Source organism: Acomys russatus, chromosome 19 (genome assembly GCF_903995435.1).
Source record: "Acomys russatus chromosome 19, mAcoRus1.1, whole genome shotgun sequence".
Taxonomy (NCBI): Eukaryota; Metazoa; Chordata; class Mammalia; order Rodentia; family Muridae; genus Acomys; species Acomys russatus.
Window position 1 is genome coordinate 17,510,519 of NC_067155.1, and position 22,315 is coordinate 17,532,833.

The following is a 22,315-nucleotide window of genomic DNA, read 5'->3' on the forward strand; positions in this document are numbered from 1 at the left end:
TGTGAGTGTGTGTGTGTGCGCGTGAGTGTGTGTGCTTGTGAGTGTGTGCGTGTGTGAGTGTGTGTGTGTGTCTGTGGGATGAGATAATGTAGTGATCCAGTGGCCTGGGGATGAAGAAACAATGTAACTTCCTCAGAGCAACCGAGCATCATGACTACATAAACTGTATCACACGCCTGGAATTTGTTCTGAATATGTGTCAATTCCATCATTCTTTCATCCCAAATGGAATTAAATTCCTACAGGAGCTACTTTCCTACAGAAGTACTCTAAAAGAATCTCTGTTGTGGAGTTTGTAACCCCCTGGGAAAGCACCATAGACTCAATATAATTATAATTAAAGGCTTTATTTGATTAGCTGCTAGCAGGACAACAGCCTTAAGTCCTAATCTCATGCATGCCACGACAGAGGGGTATAGGAAAGAGGTTTTAAAGGGGGAAAAACCCATAAGAGACCTTCAATATCTATGCAAGCAAGCAAAACTGGTCTGTTCTGCCAAGTTAAGTGGTTAAGGCACCTTAAACATATTTGGGTATCTGTGTAAGCAAGTTACAGAAGCAAAAACAACAACAACAACCCCCCCAAAAAAACCCCCCAACAATCCATGCGTCATACCACAAGTAGATAATCACAGCTGTACGTTTTTTGAGTTAGGGTCACTGAATCAAGATTACTGGGAACTGGAGTCAGAGACAATTGGGTATCAAGACGGAAGCCTAGCAGAAATGGAGTGTCTTCAGTCATCACCTCTCAACCTCAGAAAACAGAAACGTATTGACATTGCATAAGTAATGATAATTCAAGCCATTTTATGCAATTATCACAAGCCATGCACGTAGTGGATATATTTACTGATGAGCTAATCACACTATCTAGTTCTACTTATTAACTCTACAAGCTCATCGTGTGAAACTTAATCTCACCGTGAGGTATCGGATGTGCGGTTCTGGACACAGTGGCGTGCGAGCATTGTTCTAGCTGCTACCCAAGACACCCAGGCACAATGGTCACTTGGGCCTGGGAGTTTGAAGCCAATCTTGACAACAGCAGGCCTCCATGTCTTTGATGAAAAGAAAAAAAAATACCGTGAAAGAAAAGAAAGGGTAGAAAAATATGGTTTTCAGAGGTAGTGCCTTGGGGACGTCATTAGGGTTAGATAAGGTAATCATGGTGAGACTTTATGTTTGAATACAGTGGATGTATAGAAAGAATGAGACCGGAGGATATGGAGGGAGGATATGGGTGGAGGATATGGGTGGAGGATATGGAGGGAGGATATGGGTGGAGGATATGGAGGGAGGATATGGGGGGAGGATATGGGTGGAGGATATGGAGGGAGGATATGGGTGGAGGATATGGAGGGAGGATATGGGTGGAGGATGTGGGTGGAGGATGTGGGTGGAGGATGTGGAGGGAGGATATGGGTGGAGGATGTGGGTGGAGGATGTGGGTGGAGGATGTGGGTGGAGGATGTGGGTGGAGGATGTGGGTGGAGGATGTGGAGGGAGGATATGGAGGGAGGATATGGAGGGAGGATATGGGTGGAGGATATGGAGGGAGGATATGGAGGGAGGATATGGAGGGAGGATATGGAGGGAGGATATGGGTGTGTGGGGGCGTGCTCTGTTCCTTGCCTTGTGGTTTTCAGACCTGTCTTGGGATTCCACCAGCAGGAAAGTGATCGTGAGAGATGCAGCCCTTGTGCCTTCGCCCTCCAGAACTGTGAGTCAAACTTTTTTTCTTTATAAATTACCCTCAGAACGGTGGCATTTGCCTTTAATTCCAATTGCCTGGAGGGCCAATAGGAGCGGATTACAAGTTCAAGGTCAGCTTCAGCTATAAAGCAAGATCCTTTCACAAAACAACAAAAGCACAGGCTCAGGTATTTCATCATAGTAACAGAAAACCTAACACAACCGTCTCCTGGATATTAGATCCACACTTCCTCTTTACAGGGTAAGAGTTTGTGTTGGACAAAATGTTGAGTCTTTCCCAATCATGCAATTGTATTTCTGTCCATCACTGGGAATCTGAGCTGTGTGCAAACGGTAGAGAAATCAGTGTGTCTAATCTAAGCAATGCCTGATGGGTTCTGAGCATTCCTCTTTAATACATGAAATTTTGGAAATTATTATGTGTATGTGCATGTGGGTACAGAAGCCCAAGGAGTGTCTGTTCTTTCTGCCAGCTATGGAAAAATCCCTTCCCTTCAAGGACCTGACATTCTTTATTTTTCCTAATAATTTTTTTCACCCCTCCTCACCCCAGCAATGTACAAAGAGACCCATCGTTGTTGGCGGTGCTCTTCTATCAGTCCGGGGCAGAGCAGATGGCAGTCCCTTGTTCATACTAGCTTGATACCTGGCTTGGTGGCCAAAACTGTTTTATGCCTAGGACACATAAATAATCCAACCCAATCCAGGAGGCTCAGCCTGGGAAGAAGAGGAAGACAAAAAGAGACCCACGCATTCTGCCGTGTCACTCGGTGCTGGCAGGGAAAGACGTCTATAAACCTGTCTCCATCGACACAGGTGGGCTGTAGACACCTACTTGCTGGAAGATGTCCCCTACCCAGGGGCCCACCAGCCACATGGCCAGTCTGCAGCTGGAGCCTGAGTATGTAGTAGACCAATGAGAGAGAAAGCAAAATGGAGTAGCTTGAGCATTATGAAAAGAGACAGAACTGGAGACTCCAGGGTAGAGAGAAGTAGCCTCTTGTGAGTGGCCATGCTGCCACCTGGGGCCATGGTGAAGTCCCAGCCAGAGCTGCCACTGAGGGCCATGTCTGGGTCATGACTATACGGCAGGGATCGGTGTTGATGTCCATGGCTCATATCACCACTAAAGAACACAGGGGGCGTCCCTGGTTGGGGCATCTGCTGGGAGCCAGACAAATGTGCAGGGGGCTGTGCAGGACTGTCTGCAGCGCTCTGCATAGCTGGCCCCACCTCTCACCGGTGGCAGCCAGAGGTAATGGCCCCGCCCCTCACCTCCAGCAGTTGGAAAAGCTGCCCACAGAGTCATGAGTGAAGGAGAGCTAGCCCTGCCCCTCACCAGCTGCAGCACTTGGGAGAGTGGGGCCCTGCACCTCACCTGAGTAGCACAGTAGAGATGCCCCTGCTGGAGGGAGCACAGGTGAGCTGGCCCAAGGGCCAGGGTGTGGGAGAGCTAGCCTCACCACTTGTCTGCTGTGAAGTGACATGGGTGTGGGGGTGAAGCTCCCCCCTTGTCACCTGTGGTAGTTGGAAGAGCTGAGCCTGAAGGCATGAACGCAGGAGAGCTTAGTCCTGTCCCCTCACTCACTGTAGCACTCAGGAGAGCTGGCCCTGAACCTCACCTGGGCAACACAGTGGAGTTGGCCCTGATGGCGAAAGCAGAGGTGAGCCAGCCCCAAGGGTGTGAGAGGAGAGCTGGCCCAATTGCAGGCTGCAGCAGTTGTGAGAGTAGGCCTTGTGAATTGACTGGGCAGCACACTGGAGTTGGCCCTGGAGGTCTGGGTGCAGCAGGTGAGCCAGCCCCGGGGGGCATGAGAGCTGACTCTGCCCCCTGCCAATGGCCTAGCCAGAGCAGTGCTTGAGAGCTTGTTTTGCTGGTATAGATAAGGGAGATCAGCTCAGCTGCCACCCAGGCCCTAATCCAGGGCTGAGTTGGCACACCCCAAAACCTATTATCTTTTGTGCATAGTTGGGACATGTGAAAGGCCCAGGCCTGCTGATCCAAAGCTGTGGGATATCCATGACACAGGGAAACAACATAACCAGGAGTTATGGTGAGGACCCAATACATCTGACACTAATGGTGCAAAAAAAAATTTTTTTTAATGTTTTGTCTACACGCACGCCTGTATACTATACTCAGTACATGCCCAGTGACCACGGGGGCCAGGGTCATCAGATCCCCGGGGTACTGGATGAGCGACAATTGCTCTTACCCACCCAGCCATCTCTCCAGACACGTCTCTTATGTTTACTGGAGGATCCCATTGCTCTTTGAAATACTCTCAGTTTTGAAAACAACACCCAAATATCTACCATAGGCGATGGCGACGGCACTACGACCAGACGGCAGTCCCTGACTGCTCCGCCCTAGTCTGGAGGGGAGAGAAAGAAGTCTAAAGCAGTTTTTTCAACCTGTGGGTCATGACCTCTTTGGGGTCGACCGGCCTTTCACAGGGCACTGAGAAACAGGTATTTACGTTACTCTTCCTAACAGTAGCAAAAACTGGAGCTATGAAGTAGCAACAAAAACAGCCTTAAGGTTGGGGGTCGTCACCCATGAGGAATGGGTGTGTAGGGGTCTCAGCGTTAGGAAGGCTGAGAACCACTGGGACAAGGCACGGCAGCTGCTACATCTCCACGCAGAACATCGGCAGGCCCCACTGAGCACGGCAAGCGGACGGACTGCTTCCCGACACGGGTGGGTGGGAGCAGTCTGCGTAGCTACACACAAGGAGAGGTTTCTAAACACTACTAAGGGAAACTGGCATTTGGCCTGACTAGAAGGACGGGCAGTCTGTGTTGTCTAAGGGCACAGAGGGGAGCCTGGGCTTCAGAGCCCTGCAAGGTCAAACGGCCAGGCGGTAACAGTTGAGCAGGGGTCAGGCCGGAGCCTTGGAAGCCACACTGAACTGTGGTCAGTAGCTGAGTTGAGACAGAGAACCACGGACACAGCCACATCTGCAGACGGATCACCGAGGACGCACCACACCCGGAGAAGGTGGGCACACCTTAACCAGACACGGAAGCCTGGAGACACCAGGGCGAGCTAAGCACCAAGTCTTGAGCGCAAAGGAAGGTGGAAAACATTTTGTTAGGTTACAAGGGACTCAGGGATCAAGACTCATTTGCCTGGGGAAAAGCACGTAGTTAAGTCACTGAGTTTAGGTCTCTATACACACGGTAACATTCTAACAGATTCCATGCCCAGGCACGGAAGAGTGCATTGTGGGAACTTGCCTCTTCACAGGCTGACAAGCACGTGCACTGGGGTTTTACTGTTTACTTGGCAGCCAGAAACACCTGTGCTCTCTTTGGGACGGCTGCACAGAGGGAGAAGAGACTGAGGGACTGACTGCCTCTGTCGCTGGTCCCCGTGAATGTAAGGAGGCAGATACTACTGAAAATGCAAGTGATCTCGTGGTCAAGGCTTTAGTCAGAGGTTCATTTTCTATCTCGTTTCCCAAAACCTCCCAAGTCATTTGGTTCACATCCTTTGCTCTTCTCTCAAGCTGCAAGCCAGGCCAGGAACCCTGTCAGGAACCATCTGTCAGGACACAGGAGGGCCCAATGGATCCTACTCAAGGTCCATAGTCCCTAAAGGAGCTAACACCTAACAGGAAATTAAACAGATTCAATCACGTCCATTTATTGACTAAACCGATCCTGGGTAAAGAGAAAACTAGCTTTTGGGACAGGCGCCTGGGGGGAAGGGGGTTCATGGGGGAGTTTGGGGGGGGGGGTCACTTGTAAAACTCGTGTTCCTGCTCGTCTTTCTTGATCACAGTCTTGTATGCTTTCTCGAAGTCCTTGGCCAAGACGATGTAGCGGTTCTCACGGACAGCCAGCATCCCACTCTAGGGAGGGAAGGGGAGTGAAACATGAGAACCGCACTCGCTGCACCCCGCCCCACCCCAGACCCCTGAGCACCCCGCCCCACCCCAGACCCCTGAGCACCCCGCCCCACCCCAGGCCCCTGAGCACCCCTCCCCACCCCAGGCCCCTGAGCACCCCTCCCCACCCCAGGCCCCTGAGCACCCCTCCCCACCCCAGGCCCCTGAGCACCCCTCCCCCCCACCCCAGGCCCCCTGAGCACCCCTCCCCACCCCAGGCCCCTGAGCACCCCTCCCCACCCCAGGCCCCTGAGCACCCCTCCCCACCCCAGGCCCCTGAGCACCCCTCCCCACCCCAGGCTCCTGAGCACCCCTCCCCACCCCAGACTCCTGAGCACCCCGCCCCACCCAGGCCCCTGAGCACCCCGCCCCACCCCAGGCCCCTGAGCACCCCTCCCCACCCCAGGCCCCTGAGCACCCCTCCCCACCCCAGGCCCCTGAGCACCCCTCCCCACCCCAGGCCCCCTGAGAGTTGGGAAGGGGGACACGGGCCCAGAACCCAGGGAGGCAACAAGGGGACACCACTGCAGAAGGGAAGACATCTTCAAACCCCCTGCTCAGATCAGAGAGACATCGCTCACCTCCTGACAGATGGAGTTGATGTCGGCACCTGAAATCTTATCTGGCCGGGCCACATCTGCAGCAGCTGGGTTAAAGAACGCTTTCCTCACATGGCGGGGTCAGTTCTTAGAAGTGCATATTGTCCTGGTCAACACCCCTCTTCCCTGGCTTCCCCTCTACTCAAATCGTGGTGACGACAAAGACCCAAACTCCACTCCCTGCTGGGTCCCGTCTCTCACTTCTGAAGGATACAGTCTTCCAGGTCGACCTCCTCAGAGAGGTTCATCTTGCTGGTGATGGTGGAGAAAATCAACCTCTTCTGGCGACGGTCGGGGAGCGGGAACTCGATTTTCCGGTCCAGGCGTCCTGGCCGTAGCAGAGCCGGATCCAAGGTGTCTGCTCTGTTTGTGGCCATGATTACCTGGCACGGGCAGGGACTCGCTCAGGCTTCTGCTGTCCCCACACCCTCTTTTCCTGTCGTGACATCTGGCCCTCAGGAGCTGAGCCCTGTGTCCCCCAGTCCCTCTCCATTCCCACCCCCTGCCAATCCTGAATCCTAAACCTTCACATTGACGTTCTGGTCAAATCCGTCCATCTGATTGAGCAGCTCCAGCAGGATCCTCTGAACCTCCCTGTCAGCTGAGAGAGACACAGCCAGTCCGGAAGGCAGCCTTTGTCGAGCCCGCACCAGACCCAGGCCACTGGGGCACTACTCACCTCCTGTCTGGGCATCAAATCTCTTGGTGGCGATGGCGTCGATCTCATCTATGAAGATGATGGCGGGCGCGTTCTCCTTGGCCAGGCGGAACACGTCCCGGACCATGCGGGGGCCCTCACCCAGGTACTTCTGAACAAACTCTGAGCCCACCACACGGATAAATGCAGCTGAAGTCAGAATGAGGGGGTTAGAATGGGGAGCGCCCTCCTCTGGGGTCTCCTGCACTTTAACTGGCCCTGGGCATTGCAGAGATGTCCTTTTCTTGGATAACTCCCCTGGTGGCGGCATAAGGCACAGGGTTGGGTCCCCACATCCAGCCACTGCGCATGCCTCACAACGACAGAGAAGCCCCAATCACAAACCCTGCATATACATGTCATGGGGGGGGGGGGGCGACAGAGAAGCCCCAATCACAAACCCTGCATATACATGTCATGGGGGGGGGGGCGACAGAGAAGCCCCAATCACAAACCCTGCATATACATGTCATGGGGGGGCTTAAAAAAAAAAGTATCAGAATATTAAATCCAAAACAAAAACGAAAAGCCCCCAATCTCCAGAACCCATGCAAAGCCATTTAACACCACAGAAGTGCCTGTAGACTAAGATGTTAGCGGCCTGGCCAACAGCACCAAGTTCACGTCTGCTCTGTGAACCATCCTCGTGTGTCTGGAGAAGGGATCTTGACATCCAGCCCAGCCTTGCCTAGGAGTGACTGTAGCCAGGTTGGCCTTGACCTTGTAATTGTCCCGTTGCAAGCTCGGCAGTGCTGAGATCACACATCTTTGCCTGTCTCTGAACCACTTTTTCACATCCTGGAAAAGTCTTCTCGTATAAGTGACAGCTGGCAGCAAGGCCGAGGCAGGTTTGCTCTGGGCCCTCCACCTGCCCTTGTTTCCTGGGGAGTGTACAACTGCATGCTGCGTGGAACACACTCCGGGGACTCTTTCCTGCCACGGCAGCAAGGAGACATAACTCATGCACACGGACCAAGTAGGAACTGAGCAAGGCTGCAGGCGTGGCCCGACATTCCCTTCAAGCCTACACTTCTCATCTGGCTGAATATATCAAGAGGTACCCACTTTCCTGCATCACCTTGGGGCTCACCACACATCCTAACCTCATGTCCTAGACATACCCTCACCACTTTCCTTTGTGCCCAAGAGAAACCCCATCTCTGGAGTGGCTTACACGACTCAGCTCAGTCTCCTGGCCTGCATCCACCCTCCCCACCCTCCTGTCAATCTCTTAGGTGGTTCTGCCTCCGCCATCCCTCCCACCTGCCCTGGAGCACTCTCGGCAATTAGTCGCCACTGCAACAAGTAGGTGAAGTCTTTTGTTTGTTTGTTTGTTTTTTGAGACAGGGTCTCTCTGTGTAGCCTTGGCTGTCCTGGACTCACTTTGTAGACCAGGCTGGCCTCGAACTCATAGCGATCCCCCTGCCTCTGTCTCCTGAGCGCTGGGATTAGCAGGACTTTCTTTCTCCACGGAGACAACTCACTCAGGGACTTTCCCATTTCTACACCCCTGCATCCTCTTCCCGATTCACTCAGAGCAGAAGAGCCCCTCAATCTGTCTGTTCCCAGCCAAGGCCGCCTGTCTGGGTAGAACAGACAGTAGCGGGCCGCTGCAAACTGTAAAAGCTGTCTACTCTCCGGTTCAGAGTACCTTAGCAATGTCAACTTCCTGCTTTTTGTAACTGCTGTGACTGTGGGGACATGAAGTAGCATGGAAGAGGGCTACAGAGGAACTTTCCAGAATCACTTTCTCTAAAATTATCTTCAGGGAATACTTGAATTAAAAAAAAAAAAAAAAAGTTTTAAGGTAGCAGAATTCTTGAATTCCAAATATAACACAAAGCTTTATGATTTTATTACTACCTTCGTAAACAGCCAGCCATTCTCTTACCAAAGCAGGAGAAATGTATCCTCTGTACCATCTGTCTTGCTTACACATCCCTCTGTCTCACTGAGCTCAAGGAACCAACGGAGTATCAAGAGCCTGCGGTTTGAGGTCAGAGGTCTTGGCATCAAATCCTAGCACTACAGCTGGTCAGCTGGTGACCTTGAACAAGCTATAAGCCTGCTTTCTTATGGGAGCCATTTTGTTTTCTACAGGGCTGCAATAGTCAGGATTCACAGGCGATACCCGCTTCAGTGCCCAAAGCTACCCCTAAGTGGGATTCGATACCATCACCACATGGTGAAAGGCCAGGGGACAGGACAGACGGTGCCACCACAAACTCTCATCAGCCTACCCTGGCTCTTTAATAACCCAGGAACTTCCCTTAGGTCTCTCTCAGAGCAATCTTGCATTTCCACAGCTGGTGTTTAAATCTCCCACTGTCTGTAGCCCCTCCTCCATCTGCTTTTGCTGTCAAAAGATGTCAACTAAGCCACCTCCGCCATCAAAGAGAACACCGAGCCCTCAGGTAACTGCTCTGCTCCCTTGGCCTCTTTGCCAAGACAGCATCTTCCCTCACCTTCTCCTTCACCCTGATCCTATCATCTCTCTTTATGTGTACCACCAGTGTCTCCAGGCAACTAACTCTTCCTAAAGGCACCAGCACCTACCCCTCCCAGCCATCCCCCTACCCCACTTGCCCCAGGAATGGACACTTGCTTGCCACAGCCTCTCAGGAACTCGAGCTCCCAGGCACATGGCAGGCACTCAACAGTCAGTCAGTGTGGACCAGTGCCATTTTCTGAAAGGTATACACAGCTTCTGGAGGAGAGGAGAAGATTCCATGTGTCCTGCTAGCCCTGTGGCTTTTACTCATCACCGCTGTTACCATTTTTACTTCTCTGTTTAAAGCCCTGGCTCACACCCATAAACATGACCTCAGAGGACAGACACTGATGACCTCCACAGCTCCACGCACAGCACAATGAAAGCGGGACGGTACATCCGTGCCTTACGTTTCTGGCTGAATGTTCCCTGGTCATGAAATCTCTGCCCCTCAGTGAACCCAATGCTCCCCCACTCCAGTTCACCTCTCTGTCCTGTGGAAGACAGCAGTCACCTCAGGGTGCTCACACCGGGGACTCGGGACTGCTCTGAATCACCTTTTGCCAACCACACCTGGGAAATCTCAGCGCTGCCACCCTTCACCATCCACACCATCCACGCCAGAGCATGCAGCATGAGGCGACTGTATCAGGGCCCCTCAGTTTCTTGTCTTTTGATCGGCTGCCAGATTCTTTTAGACTAAAATCATCTAAGTTTTTATAATCAGGCACCTCACAATCTCTTCAGCCTCACCGCCTGTGTGCGGCAGCCACTCACCAGGAAAACCCCACAGCCTGAGTCTGCTCTAGTGGCACCTGCAGTCTGCCCACTAGTCTCTAATGCGCCCTCCCACCTCTGGGCCTTCCTTTCCTGACCTAAATTCCTTCTCGCACTCTCCGTGCCTGGCAGGCTCCTCCTCACACCTTGCTTCCCCTGGGAACCACTTCCTGAGAGGCCCATGTGGGATGGACAGCACGTCCAGGACACTGTCGCAGTCCACCGCACTTCCCGAGAGCACTCTGTGGCCTGTCCCCTCCCTGGCCTTATCTCTTAAGCACTTGCCCCAGTGGCTTCAACCCAGCAATCAAGTTGATAACCACTGAGTCTGAACCCACATAAGAATTACAGTGCAGGGCTGGAGAGGTGGCTCAGAGGTTAAGAGCATTGGCTGCTCTTCCAGAGGTCCTGAGTTCAATTCCCAGCAACCACATGGTGGCTCACAACCATCTATAATGAGATCTGGTGCCTTCTTCTGGCCTGCAGGTGTACACGCAGGCAGAGCACTGTATACACAATAAATAAATACATCTTTAAAAAAAAAAAAAAAAAAGAATTACAGTGCATTATTTCACTAACTCCTCATAAGCACCCTATGGAATTACAATGGGATTTGTCTATTTGCTTGGTTATTTGGGTTGTTTGCTTGTTTGTTTGTGTGAAAAGGGTCTCACAAGGTAGCCCAGGATAGCCTCAAACTCTTATCTTACTGCCTCAGGCTCTTGAGTTAGAACTAAGGCTATTGGCCAGCATGTCAGATGGACTTATTAAATTCTATTTTACCTTATTAAGATGGGGTGTCATTATTTAGCATCAGCCAGTCGGGAACTCCCCATGTAGACCAGGCTGGCCTTGAACTCACAGCAACACAGCTGCTTTGAGACCTCCTGGGAGCTGGGATTCGAGGTACGCGACACCATACCTGGCTCATTAGTTTTTAATTTTGAGAAAACTGAGGCACAGTGAGGTCAAGAAACCTGCCTGGGACTGTACACCCAATAAGAGGCCCGCTGCCTGGGTTACATCCCCAGAGCCTGTATTTACAGATACCAAGTTATGCCATTTCCTACGGAACTTGGGGGCGCAGGAGGCGAGGTGAGGAGAGCGCCGGGGAAGCAATGAGAGGCCTACCTGTCGTGTGATGGGCCACAGCCTTCGCTAACATTGTCTTCCCACAGCCAGGTGGGCCGTACATGAGGACACCTCGGGGAGGGTCGATGCCAATCTGAAAGAAGCGGGCAAAGGATGAACCAAGGCCTCCCATCACCGCCCCTAAGCCCAGCAAGGCCTCTCCCTGCTCTCCCTGCCCCGCCACCTCCTCCCCCTCACCTGCTTGTAGAGCTCGAAGTGCGTAAGTGGGAGTTCCACGGCCTCCCGCACTTCCTGCTTCTGGATGTCCATGCCTCCGATGTCCGCATACATCACATCTGGCTTCTGGTCTGGTGGGAGAGTGGAGCTGGGGCTTGCGGCTTGGCCCACGGGGTCCCCTTGAGACTCCCAGGGCCCTGGGCGTGCCCCTCCCCCCTCACCTGAGGTAAGCATCATGATGCTGCTGTCAGCCTCAGGAGGCAGGACGTCCACCAGGGCGTTGCTGTGTTTGTGCAGGGCCACTGAGGCATTGGGTTTGAGCAGTTCCCGGTCAATGGTACTTAGGATGCGCACGTAATAGTTAGATCCTTTGGAAAGGGGACGGGAAGGAGCAAGGGAATGTGGAAAGGGCCAGAGGCTTGACATCACCCCTTCCCCACTTCCCTCTACACCACAGCCACCACTTTCTAAGGTGTTCATCCCCTCCTAGCCTCCAGCCTTGCCTCCTCTGACCCACCCCCATGCTTATACTAATGACGTCCTCCTTTGTCTCCAGCCCTGATTCTCTCCTGAGGTCCAGCTCTCCTGGATGCCCTGGGGTGTCTTCCAATGTGTCCCAACAGATTCTTGTATTTCTCTCTAAACTGTGCTGTTCCTACTGGATCTGTTTCATGGGTACCCGCTGTCCTTGAGTTCCCAGCCAGAGGACTAAGCCTCACGCTGAACCCCTCTCTCCACCCTTTCGGGGGGGGCCACCTCATTCAATGTGACTTTCCACCCAACCTCCCCAATCTATTCCACTAATCCCTCCCCTGCTCTCACCTACCCCCGCCACCAGACCCTGCCCCCATCTGGCCCTATCTTCTAAGTCTGCGTGAGTTCCTGGTTACCAGCCTCCATGCCTCTTCTCCAGTCTACTCCCTGCAGTTACGCTGAGTATGTAGGGCAAGACCTGACGGTATAGCAGCCTACTAGACATCTCCCGCAACAACCTAACTTCCGGTCGCTGCCTCCTCCAATCACACTGCTATCTCAGGGAGCCCCCACGTCATAAGGTAAGATACCGGAAACAACAGCCAGTGTTGGCAGGGCAAGGATTTATGCTAATTAACAGCAGTTACTGCGTGGCAGCCCTCAACAGGGCACGAAGCCTTCAAAGCGCTCCCAGAGCTTTCACACGGCAGCTCCAAATCCAGCAGCGGTTGTGAAATTAACTTGGGGTGGGTGGGGGGTGGGGGTGGGTTGCACTTTTGTTTGTTTTAACATATGTAGTCCTGGAACAATCTTATATAGACCAGGCTCGTCTCAAATGCACAGAGATCACTGAGACCCTCCTGCCCCTGCCTTCTTGGTACTGAGATTAATGGTGTGCACCATCATACCTGGCTGGTCAAACTCTTACATATACGCACACCCAAGAACTGAGAGGCAGAGAGAGACATTCAGGAAATAAAACATACATCCACTTTTGAGTTTGTCAATACTCCGGTCGTTACATCACACACACACACACACCCCTCACCGCCCCACCCCCAACCTTCCCTACCACTCACCTGTGGTCGAGCCCACAATGGCTGTGTTCTGATCCACAGCCTCCAAAAACTGACCAATGACCAGCGGGATGCTCTGGATGCGCTTCACTTCCTCCTGGGCGTGGAGGAATTCCTTTTTCAGATTCTTCTGCTCGTCCTTGATGTACTCCTCCTGCACCTCCAGGAACTCCAGCTCCTGCTGCAGCTTCTGTCCCAGAGAGAGAGAGAGCAAAGGGTTGGCTGCCAGCGGCCCTGCTGGGCCACAGCGGAAGGTGTGTGTGTGGGGGGGGGCGGCAGCAGGTGACGGGAACCCCCTGCGCAGGACCCAGGTTAGGGTGGAACACAACCTTGTAGCGACTGTACAGGTCCTCCAAGTCCTCAGGTTCAGGCCCCAGGAAGGACAGGCCGGTCTGGGGCCGAGACACAGACAGTGCTGGGATCTCATCCTGTAAGACAGAAGAAGAAAACTGGGTGCCGGAAGTGGGAGAGTCATCTCACGAAATCAGCTAGTGACTCCATTTCACCACGAAGCCACTCTGCCTCCAGCACCTGACACGATTCAATTCCTCTAAATAAACACGGGAATTGCTCAATCCCCCGTGCAGGTTCCTATTGTCAGGCCCCTTAAACAAAACTTCGTCCGCCACCGTCTCCTCCCCGTCTCCTTATATAACGCCCCTAACAGGGATGCAGATATTACAGCAATTGCACACCAGATCCCAGCATCCCACTCGCCCCACATGGGTTTTAAAGTCAGTGCACACATTCCAAGTATCATTACCCAGTCCCCCCCCCGCCCCCAAAACCTTTCATGTCAGACTCCCAACTCACATTACAAGGCCCAAAGGTCACTCAGCCAAACCACAAATAATACTTCAACACGGCGCCTCCCCGTCCAAATCCCAACCACAGCCAGTCCGCTCAGCCACTTGCCCGCGGACATACCTAGGCCACGGGGTCCCACACATCACTCCCCACTTGGTCCAACCCCCAAAACCGAAAGAAAAGCTATGAAGCACAGCTATCCAGGCCTCGAAACGGCCCAGTCGTAAAAAGAGTCTTTAAGTCGAACGCCACTTTGCTCCCGCTCTGCTTTTTGAGCTCTGACAAGCACGGCTACCCAGCCAGGCCACGGGAACCACTCCAAGCTCTCCACCGGGGGCCTCTGAAAACCACCCAGTGTCCCCGATCTAAGAATCCCGGAAACCAAACAGCACCCCGACCCCAGCCCTAGCACGCGCCAAAAAAAACCCAGATTCCCACCGCACCTGAATTTTCTCCACCAAAATGCCTATCTCCTCCATAGTGACCAAGCCGGCCTCAATGCAGCCGGGCTAGTCACGGCTTCCGCTGACGCCAACGGAAGTCCTCCTCACAGAGCATCTTGGGAAACGTAGTTTTAAGTTATCTCCGAGGGCCGACCGGACGGGCCCGGAGAGCAGGAAGGGCGGGAAAGACTTGGTCCCCGCCCCCTCCCCCAGGGCTCCGCCCCCAGGACGCGTTCCTGCGCCGTGAGCCTCCCCCCCCCCCCCCCACGCGGGGTGGTTCGCGCGTGCGCAGTAACTCGTGCTCCGGCTCCATCTTGCTCCGCGGGAGCTCGGCCTCGGTGAGAAGTTTCTTTCTCCACAGTAGGTGGCGCGGCTGCGTCGCTCTTAAAGAGACTCAACGGGAAATTTAGCGGAGCTGTAAAGAAACCCGAGGCGCTCGCTCCTCTCTGCCCGCCGCCTGCATAGTGGAGCTGAGGCCACCGAACGGTGGGGGGCTCGGGGGGAGGGGAGAAGGCGGGAAACGGGGAGCCCAGCCAATCAGATCGCACCGAAGCTAGAGAAACCGAGGCAGCCGCGGCTTGCAGGTCTATGTCAGGCCCCGTTGGAACCTTTTCTTTTTTTCTCCGTTCCCTTGCCTTATTCTTAATTTTGCTTTTGGTGGCCGCAGAGATGGCTCAGCGTTTAAGAGCACCTGCCGCTCTTCTAGAAGGCCCGAGTTCGGTTCCCAGCGCCCACGTGGGGACCCTCACTAGCATCTGGCTTCCGCAGGCACCTGCGCCCAAGCACACATCGCCACTTGCAGACACACACACACACACACACACACACACACCTGTACACATGATTTAAAATAATAGAAATACATCCTTCTTGAAAGGGTTTTATACTTAATTACGTGTGCATTTGTATATCCGAGTGTGTTTGCGCACATGGATTCTAATACACTCGGAGGACGAAAGAGCCTGCGGCACTGGAGTTACCTGTCAACTTACTGTTGTTTCTTTTCTTGTTGCTGGTGCTGGAGTTTGGGGGGGCGGGGGTTGATATCTAAACAAGCCCAGCTAAAATTCTTAGTGTGTATCTTGTTCTCTTTTACAGAGAAGTGAACAGGTGTCAAGCCCGGAAGTCACTTGAGCAACGGGCAGAAATGGCAAAGCAGGGTTGGAACCTTAGACCTGTGTTCCTGGTACCAGGGACGTACACCACCATGCTGCGTAACGGCCACAGCCTTTGTTAAGTAAACTTTTTTTTTTCTTTTTGCTTTTTAATTCGAGCATATATAGGTAGCAGGCACAAATCGTTACTGTCCAGCTACACAAGTCCGCACACACTGAGCTCCCTGGGTGTTGTGTGTGGTATGGAGAGTCCTACGGTCGCCGTGAGGAAAGGCGCCTTCCTTCCCCTACACCAGTTGAAGAATTAAGACAGGAAAACAGGCCGGGCGTGGTGGCGCACGCCCTTAATCCCAGCACTCGGGAGGCAGAGGCAGGCGGATCGCTGTGAGTTCGAGGCCAGCCTGGTCTACAAAGTGAGTACAGGATGGCCAAGGCTACACAGAGAAACCCTATCTTGAAGAAAAAAAAAAAAAAGACAGGAAAACAGTCAGCACAAAGTAAAAAGCAAAGCTGGCAAGCAATCAGATATCCGAGGAAGGGAGACCTGCGACTTTATTAAGGGAGGGCGGTTGGGCTTTCATTTGGGTTTAGGGTGTCCCACCGAGTCCCACCGCCTCCTTCTCTTCCGTTGATGTTTTTGTGCCACCTTCTCTGGCGGGCCTCTCTTGGCCTCCGCTGGCATGGAAATAACTGAGTTGTTGATTGGCTGAGGTAAGAGTGGGCACCCCAGCACCCACTCCTCCTCGTGGTGTTACAGGCGTAGAGAAGGCCACAGTACATGGAGAAATGGAAACTTAACTCCTGGGCCAAACACCACCAAGAAATGGAAACTCATTACTGTTGGAGGAAAAAAAAAAAAAAAAAATCAGGCCGGGAGTAGTGGCGCACACCTTTAATCCCAGCACTCGGGAGGCAGAGGCAGGCGGATCGCTGTGAGTTTGAGGCCAGCCTGGTCTACAAAGCGAGTTTAGGACAGCCAAGACTACACAGAGAAACCCTGTCTCGAAAAAACAAAACAAAACAAAAAAAAACCATTTAAAAACTGTGGGCCTAGGTCCTTATCCTGTCTTTCAGTTTTGAAGGAATGTGTGTGTGTATAAATATCTACATACATGTACATATCAGAAATAGCAAAGAACAGATAAACAGAAGTGGCGGGTCGGTGACGCCACCATCAGTGCAGCTCGAATCCCCACCGGAAAGTCCCGGGTGGAGCAGAGTGTGGAGTTGGGTTCCAAGCCTTCCAAAAACAAAAAATACACTGATACCATCGTCAGATTGGGTGCTTCCAGTCTCACTCATCAGAAGTGACTTGGCAAAGTCCCGTGGAGGCAGCCAGCTGGACCCACCTCATCGAGAGATGTGGGTGGGATGACATGTCCTCTCAGGTGAGGCTTCCAAGGAAAAGAAGACAGGCAGCAGCAAGTAGGTAACATCAAAGCTGGCGCTTCTGGCCACCCAGCAGACACCGCTGCTGCGTGATGGTGAGTTCCAGCCACAGACTCGACAGCGGCCGCCTCTGGTGGACGTTGCACACTTTCCAGCAGCTCACAAAGGGCACAGTGGCTCGCTGCTGCTGTTATTGTACACTGGATCTTTTAGCATGGGGGAGCAGTGTGCATACTACAGCTTAATAGCAAAGTACCAAATAAACAGACTCCGTAGGCCGGTGATGCCGCATCAGTGCAGCTCGAACCCCCACCAGAAAGACCCCTCGGGTGGAGCAGAGTGACCTCTTGGGTTCCCAGGGGTTCCAAAAAGAACAAACGCAAGCAACACACTGATACCATTGTCAAATTGGGTGCTTACAGCCTCACTTATCAGAAGTGGCTCGGGAAGCCCCGTTGAGGCAGCCAGCTGGACCCAGCATCTCGTGGAGAGACGTGGGTGGGACAACATGTCCTCTCAGGTGAGGCTTCCAAAGAAAAGACAGGCAGCGGCAAGTAGGTAACATCGAAGCTGGCGCTTAATTAAGTTGCTGGCAGCAGTGGGCAAATGCTGATAGCTTCCTGGCGGGGGCTTGCAGCTACCATGTAAGTGGGGGCTAGGACTGATGGCTCCTCGCAGGGCCTTCCTTGGGTGGTGGCAAGCATCCAAAAAAAAAGAAAGGAAATAAGGAGAGAAAAGAAGTACACACATTTGCGCTTGATGATAGTGTAAGTCAGACTCCAGCAGGTAGGTTCCAACAAGCTGCTGCTTCCAAGCTTCTCTTACTTTGCACACACGCACACACACACACACACAGGTGCACACACACGCGCACGCACGCACGCACACGGTGCAACACACTCACATATTGGATGGTTGGAAATGGATTCCAACAACCTTACACACATGCGTATATACACACATACACACATCTTGGTGGATGAAACAAACTCCAAAGAGCGAATTCCTTTATTATTTCTCCCACAGCTTGTACGTCCCAGGAAGATCTTCCAAGCAGTACAAAACTCACAATATGGTTGCATTCTATTTTTCTTTAAGTGAAAGATTACAGTGAGTCTATGTGAGGAAGACATGTTCCTCGGCGCCTTCGCAGCATCAAATGTTTTACATATTAGGGCCAAGGAACAAACGTGAGAACCAAGTTATGTGCAAGAACGCAGATACATTTGTGACTTAGGCAACGTGTTACGGATGTCAACAGAGTATAAGCAAGCAAGGGAATTTCTTAACCCAGCTTTTCTTTACTGGCAAGCTGCAATTTGTGATTACAAAGAAATAATTATCTTAAGACATAATCTTATAAAAAAAAATCGTACAAGAATCACAAATCTAAACTTCTCTATAGAAACCAATCAGCTATTCCTACTTTAAATCCTAAAGGTGCTCATCTACTCATTAATAATTTCCATTATATCAGGAAGCTGAGGGCAAAATAAGTATAAGAAATCAGTCGCCTTGAAGTCCAGCTTCAGCGAGAGAGCCGCGGCAGCCAGTGCTAATTGGGGCATTGCCTTTGCTCACCAACCTCAAGGAGTCCCTGGCTTTACTATTAAGAGTGCACTTCTTTTTCAACTTGTTCCCTAAGGTTTTCTACATCAGAGCCGCTAGCAAAACTGTCTTTACCTTACTTTGCTAAACAATCTGTCTTTCCAAATTCCTTCTAAGGGTGGTGGTCGTTGCTAGCAGTCTCCATCTGCAGGTTCTTGTCAAGGCTAGTGGTTGAACCTGAAATGCCTGAAAGAGATTAAGCCTTGTTTTCGTGAGTGCTAACGCCACTGCCCAGTGAGGGGCTGGCAGCCCCTTTATAGTGCTCACACAGTTCATATATGGAGGCTTATGAGGACCGAGGGTAACAAGCAGAGCCATGCTGCCTAATGGCATGAAGCCCTCTGGACACTTAGTTCTCAGGAGGAAGCCTCCCCAAGACACGCACATCATGGCTATGCTAAGCAGCAGACCCTCGGGAGGCAGAGGCAGGTGGATCACTGTGAGTTCGAGGCCAGCCTGGTCTACAGAGTAAGTCCAGGACAGCCAAGGCTACACAGAAAAACCCTGTCTCGAAAAACCGGGAAAAAAAAAAAGTTCTAGAGCTCTTTTGCTGTTCTTCCTGCACGGCCCCCAACAGAACTTTCTGTGTAGACCGGGCCGACCTGGAGCTTAGAGATCCACCTACCTCTGCCTCCTGAGGGCGTGCGCCACCACACCGGCTACACTAGGTATTTTTAAGTATGTCACATATACCACTGGATTGAGTCCTCAGAATGGTGCTTGAAATGAGAACTCTGGTTTTCCTATGTCCTTGGGCCCTACGTTGGGAAGGCAGGCTCGGGAAGTGAAGCAACTTGCCAAGCAGCAAGTAAGACACAGGGATGGCACTAACATCAGAGTCCTGAGTCTTAGCATCTTTTGATAGTTCCTATCGATGTGCCAGAAATCTTGCATAGGCAAGCCTATCTTCTTCAACAATGAGTAGACCCAATGCTCTCTCAGGAGTTTTTCAAGCCAGACCTGAAGAGTCCAGCCCGATCTAAGGATGACCAGCTTCTGTTTAAATTTCCACTACCTCAGAAATGTGCTCAGCCCTCCTGGTGGAGAATGTCCCCAACTATTGTTAGCCGGCTCAGAAAACCGCGCCTTTTCATCCCACCCACACCCTTTCTCCTCCCTCGCCTTTTTCTCCCGCCTGCGCCGTTACTTAGCCAATCGTTTTAAAGGTCAACTAACTAATCATGTTTGTACTAATCATGGCCTGCTAGTCCTGCTTCTGTGAGGGTATGAAAAGCCCTTGCTCCTGCTCTTCGGGGTCTTCCGACTCTTCTGAGCTTGATGGACCCCGGCGTGTCAGCTCAATACAATTCCCTTGCTTTTGCGTCAACTCTGGACTCTGGCTCTCACGGGCTTGCAGGAATAGACTCAGCGATCAGAGTCTAGCAGACCCACCTTTCTGTATCCTGTATTATTAAAACCTACCCTCCCACTCCCCAGAGCAGCCCATAGGGGACACTTAACACAGGAAACCTCGCACCAGGAAACCTCATTTAACTTCTCTTCAGGTGCAAGCCCAGGGCTGGCTTTCTCCCTGTCCCACCACCATCTAAAAGAAATCCAGACTAGTCTCACAGTTGGGACTTGGGTGCCTGGGGAGAGGCTCGGTGTGCAGCAGCAGATAACCAAGGAAGTGGAGATTGCCAGGCTGACTGAGAAGACAGCCCTCATCCTCAGGAAGAAGTTAGCACCCAGCCCCAGTGAACACCGCCATGCCAAAAGGTGCCGTCATTGTTGCTAGGGCTGGTGTTTCAGGAGAAGCTCAGAGCTGAGGACTGGAGGGGAAGTTCCGCGGGGGAGTGCTTGCCTACACCCGCTGGTACCCAGAGCACCTGCAAATTGACTCTCAATGAAAATCTCTGAACCTTAAAATGTTGATGTTTAGTTTAAAACTTAACAGAATACCATGCAGGTTAAAAGAGAAGCATGCGTGTGCTTCAATCACAGTTCACCTTTTGTCATCATCCGGGTTTTCCAACCTACCAGGATGTCGTGGTAAGCTCTGTGGTTAGCAACTAGAACTTCTTTAGACTGCATTCTAAACTCTTCCACATTCCTCCAGAAAATCAATTCCAGAGGACTACCAACTACATGGTCAGCCTTGTCACAGCAACAGCCCCAATTCCAGGTTTTTTTCATTGCTATGATAAAAACAACTCATGAAAACGTTTTTCTTAGCTCATGGTATAAGGGAATAGTTTGTCCCAGTGGAACCATATGGTGGAGAGTCACATTGCAGCCACAGTCAGCACATGGGGACATGGATGCTGGCGCTCGGCTTACTCTCTCTATTCCTTTTTACTCAGTCTGGGCCCCCAGCATGAGTGATGCCATCAGCATTTATGGTGGGGGTCCCAGACTGAGTAAAAAGAAATAGTTAAAAACGCTCTGGAAGTGCCCTCACAAACGTGCCCTAGGCTGTGTTTCCTAGGTGATTCTAAATCCAGCCCAGTAAACAATGAAGAGAGATGATTACAAATCATAATGTGAAAAAAAAAGAAAACGAATAGCCTGGAATGGTGGTAAATTCCTTTAATTCCAGCACTCGAGAGTCAGAGGCAGACAAATCTATGTGAAATTGACGCCAGCCTGACGTACACAGCGCGCTCCACGACTGCCAAGGCTGGGTAAAGAGACGCCGCCTCAAAATACAAAACAAAACAAAAACAAAAAAAGGAAAAGAGATAAGAAGAAAGGAATACCAATATTCTTGCTGAACATGGATGAAAAAAAAAAAAACCTAAACAGGGATGCAAGGATGGTTGAACAGATACAACACAGCACATTAACAGAGTGAATGACAGCACCATTAAGCTCATTTCAACAGACGCATAAAAGGCATTTGACAGAATCGACATCTCTCATGGTAAAGGACTGAGCAAGGCCGTTGAGATGGATCAGTGGGCACAGGCCCTGTCACATAAGCCTGTCGATCTCAGTCTGATCTCCAGAATGCAAGTAATAGTGAAAACAGAACCAACTCTACAAGCTCTGAACCATTTGGAAGGCAGCGAGAACATGAGTGGAAGGAAGAGATATTAAACTTCAGGAAAAACAACTGTGAATGCCTAACAATAGCTACTAGGTTAAGTAAACTTACATTTTTTTTCATTTTCTTTTAAACTTCAAGCTTTGTGCGTGCAGTGCCTGAGGTTGTCTTCTGTCCTCTACACTTGCCGTCGCATGCATGCATTCACACATCACAGAATGAAGTGTGTGTCTCTCAGCATAAGTATCATAAATGACAGGTCAATGTCTAATGTAATGAGTGGAGCAAAATTGAAAGCTTCTGAAGATGGGAGCTGAGAGTAGGATGCTGGCTTTCATCATAGGGCAAGAGAAAGAAATCACCGACATAGAAAGTCAAATAGAGCCGGACGGTTGGTGGCGCACCTGGGAGGCAGAGGCAGGCGGATGACTTTGAGTTCGAGGCCAGCCTGGTCTACAAAGTGAGTCCAGGACAGCCAAGGCTACACAGAGAAACCCTGTCTTGAAAAAGCAAAAAACAAACAAACACAAAGAGTCAAATTGGTATTCTTTGCAGGTGATTTTATATATAGAAAAATCTCAGGTCCTGTGGGGAGCCATGCTAAATTTAGCCATATTAGAAATCCCGTGCTTAGGCTGCGCCCTGTGACCTTCGAGTTGTTGACCCTTGCTGAAGGAGGTCTTGTATTCTGGGCTATCTTTGGATTGTCTACCCAGAGAAATAAGGAAGTCCTGACAGGGATCTACCCAGAGGATTAAGGAAGTTCTTACAGGTGATTGTCTTCTTGCCTGAGGGCTAGGGAAAGTGAGCTCAGCATAGATCCTGTTGACCTTGCTATATAAAGCCTTACTCATCTGCATTAAAGAGAGTCTTGATCAGAAATTTCCAGACTCAATTTTCTCACGTCTCTGTTCGCACTTTCAATCCGCACCCCCT

General features: G+C 51.5%; 1 protein-coding gene and 1 non-coding gene across 2 annotated transcripts; one reads left to right on the forward strand and one right to left on the reverse strand.

Moving 5' to 3' along the window:
- The first annotated feature begins 2,261 nt into the window (after window positions 1–2,261).
- Window positions 2,262–2,404, forward strand: LOC127204036 (small nucleolar RNA SNORA48). Its single transcript, XR_007832399.1, has one exon. It is a non-coding gene; the product is annotated as a small nucleolar RNA SNORA48 (small nucleolar RNA).
- A 2,959-nt stretch (window positions 2,405–5,363) lies between these two features.
- On the reverse strand, window positions 5,364–14,345 carry Psmc4 (proteasome 26S subunit, ATPase 4). Its single transcript, XM_051162715.1, has 11 exons — window positions 14,282–14,345; window positions 13,361–13,459; window positions 13,035–13,221; window positions 11,703–11,849; window positions 11,503–11,612; window positions 11,305–11,398; window positions 6,888–7,055; window positions 6,733–6,809; window positions 6,423–6,591; window positions 6,191–6,246; window positions 5,364–5,573 (listed from the first exon to the last, which is right to left on the reverse strand). The coding sequence occupies exons 1-11, from the start codon at window positions 14,315–14,317 to the stop codon at window positions 5,460–5,462; spliced, it is 1,257 nt and encodes a 418-aa protein (XP_051018672.1). The 5' UTR covers window positions 14,318–14,345; the 3' UTR covers window positions 5,364–5,459.
- Between the last annotated feature and the right edge of the window lie 7,970 nt (window positions 14,346–22,315).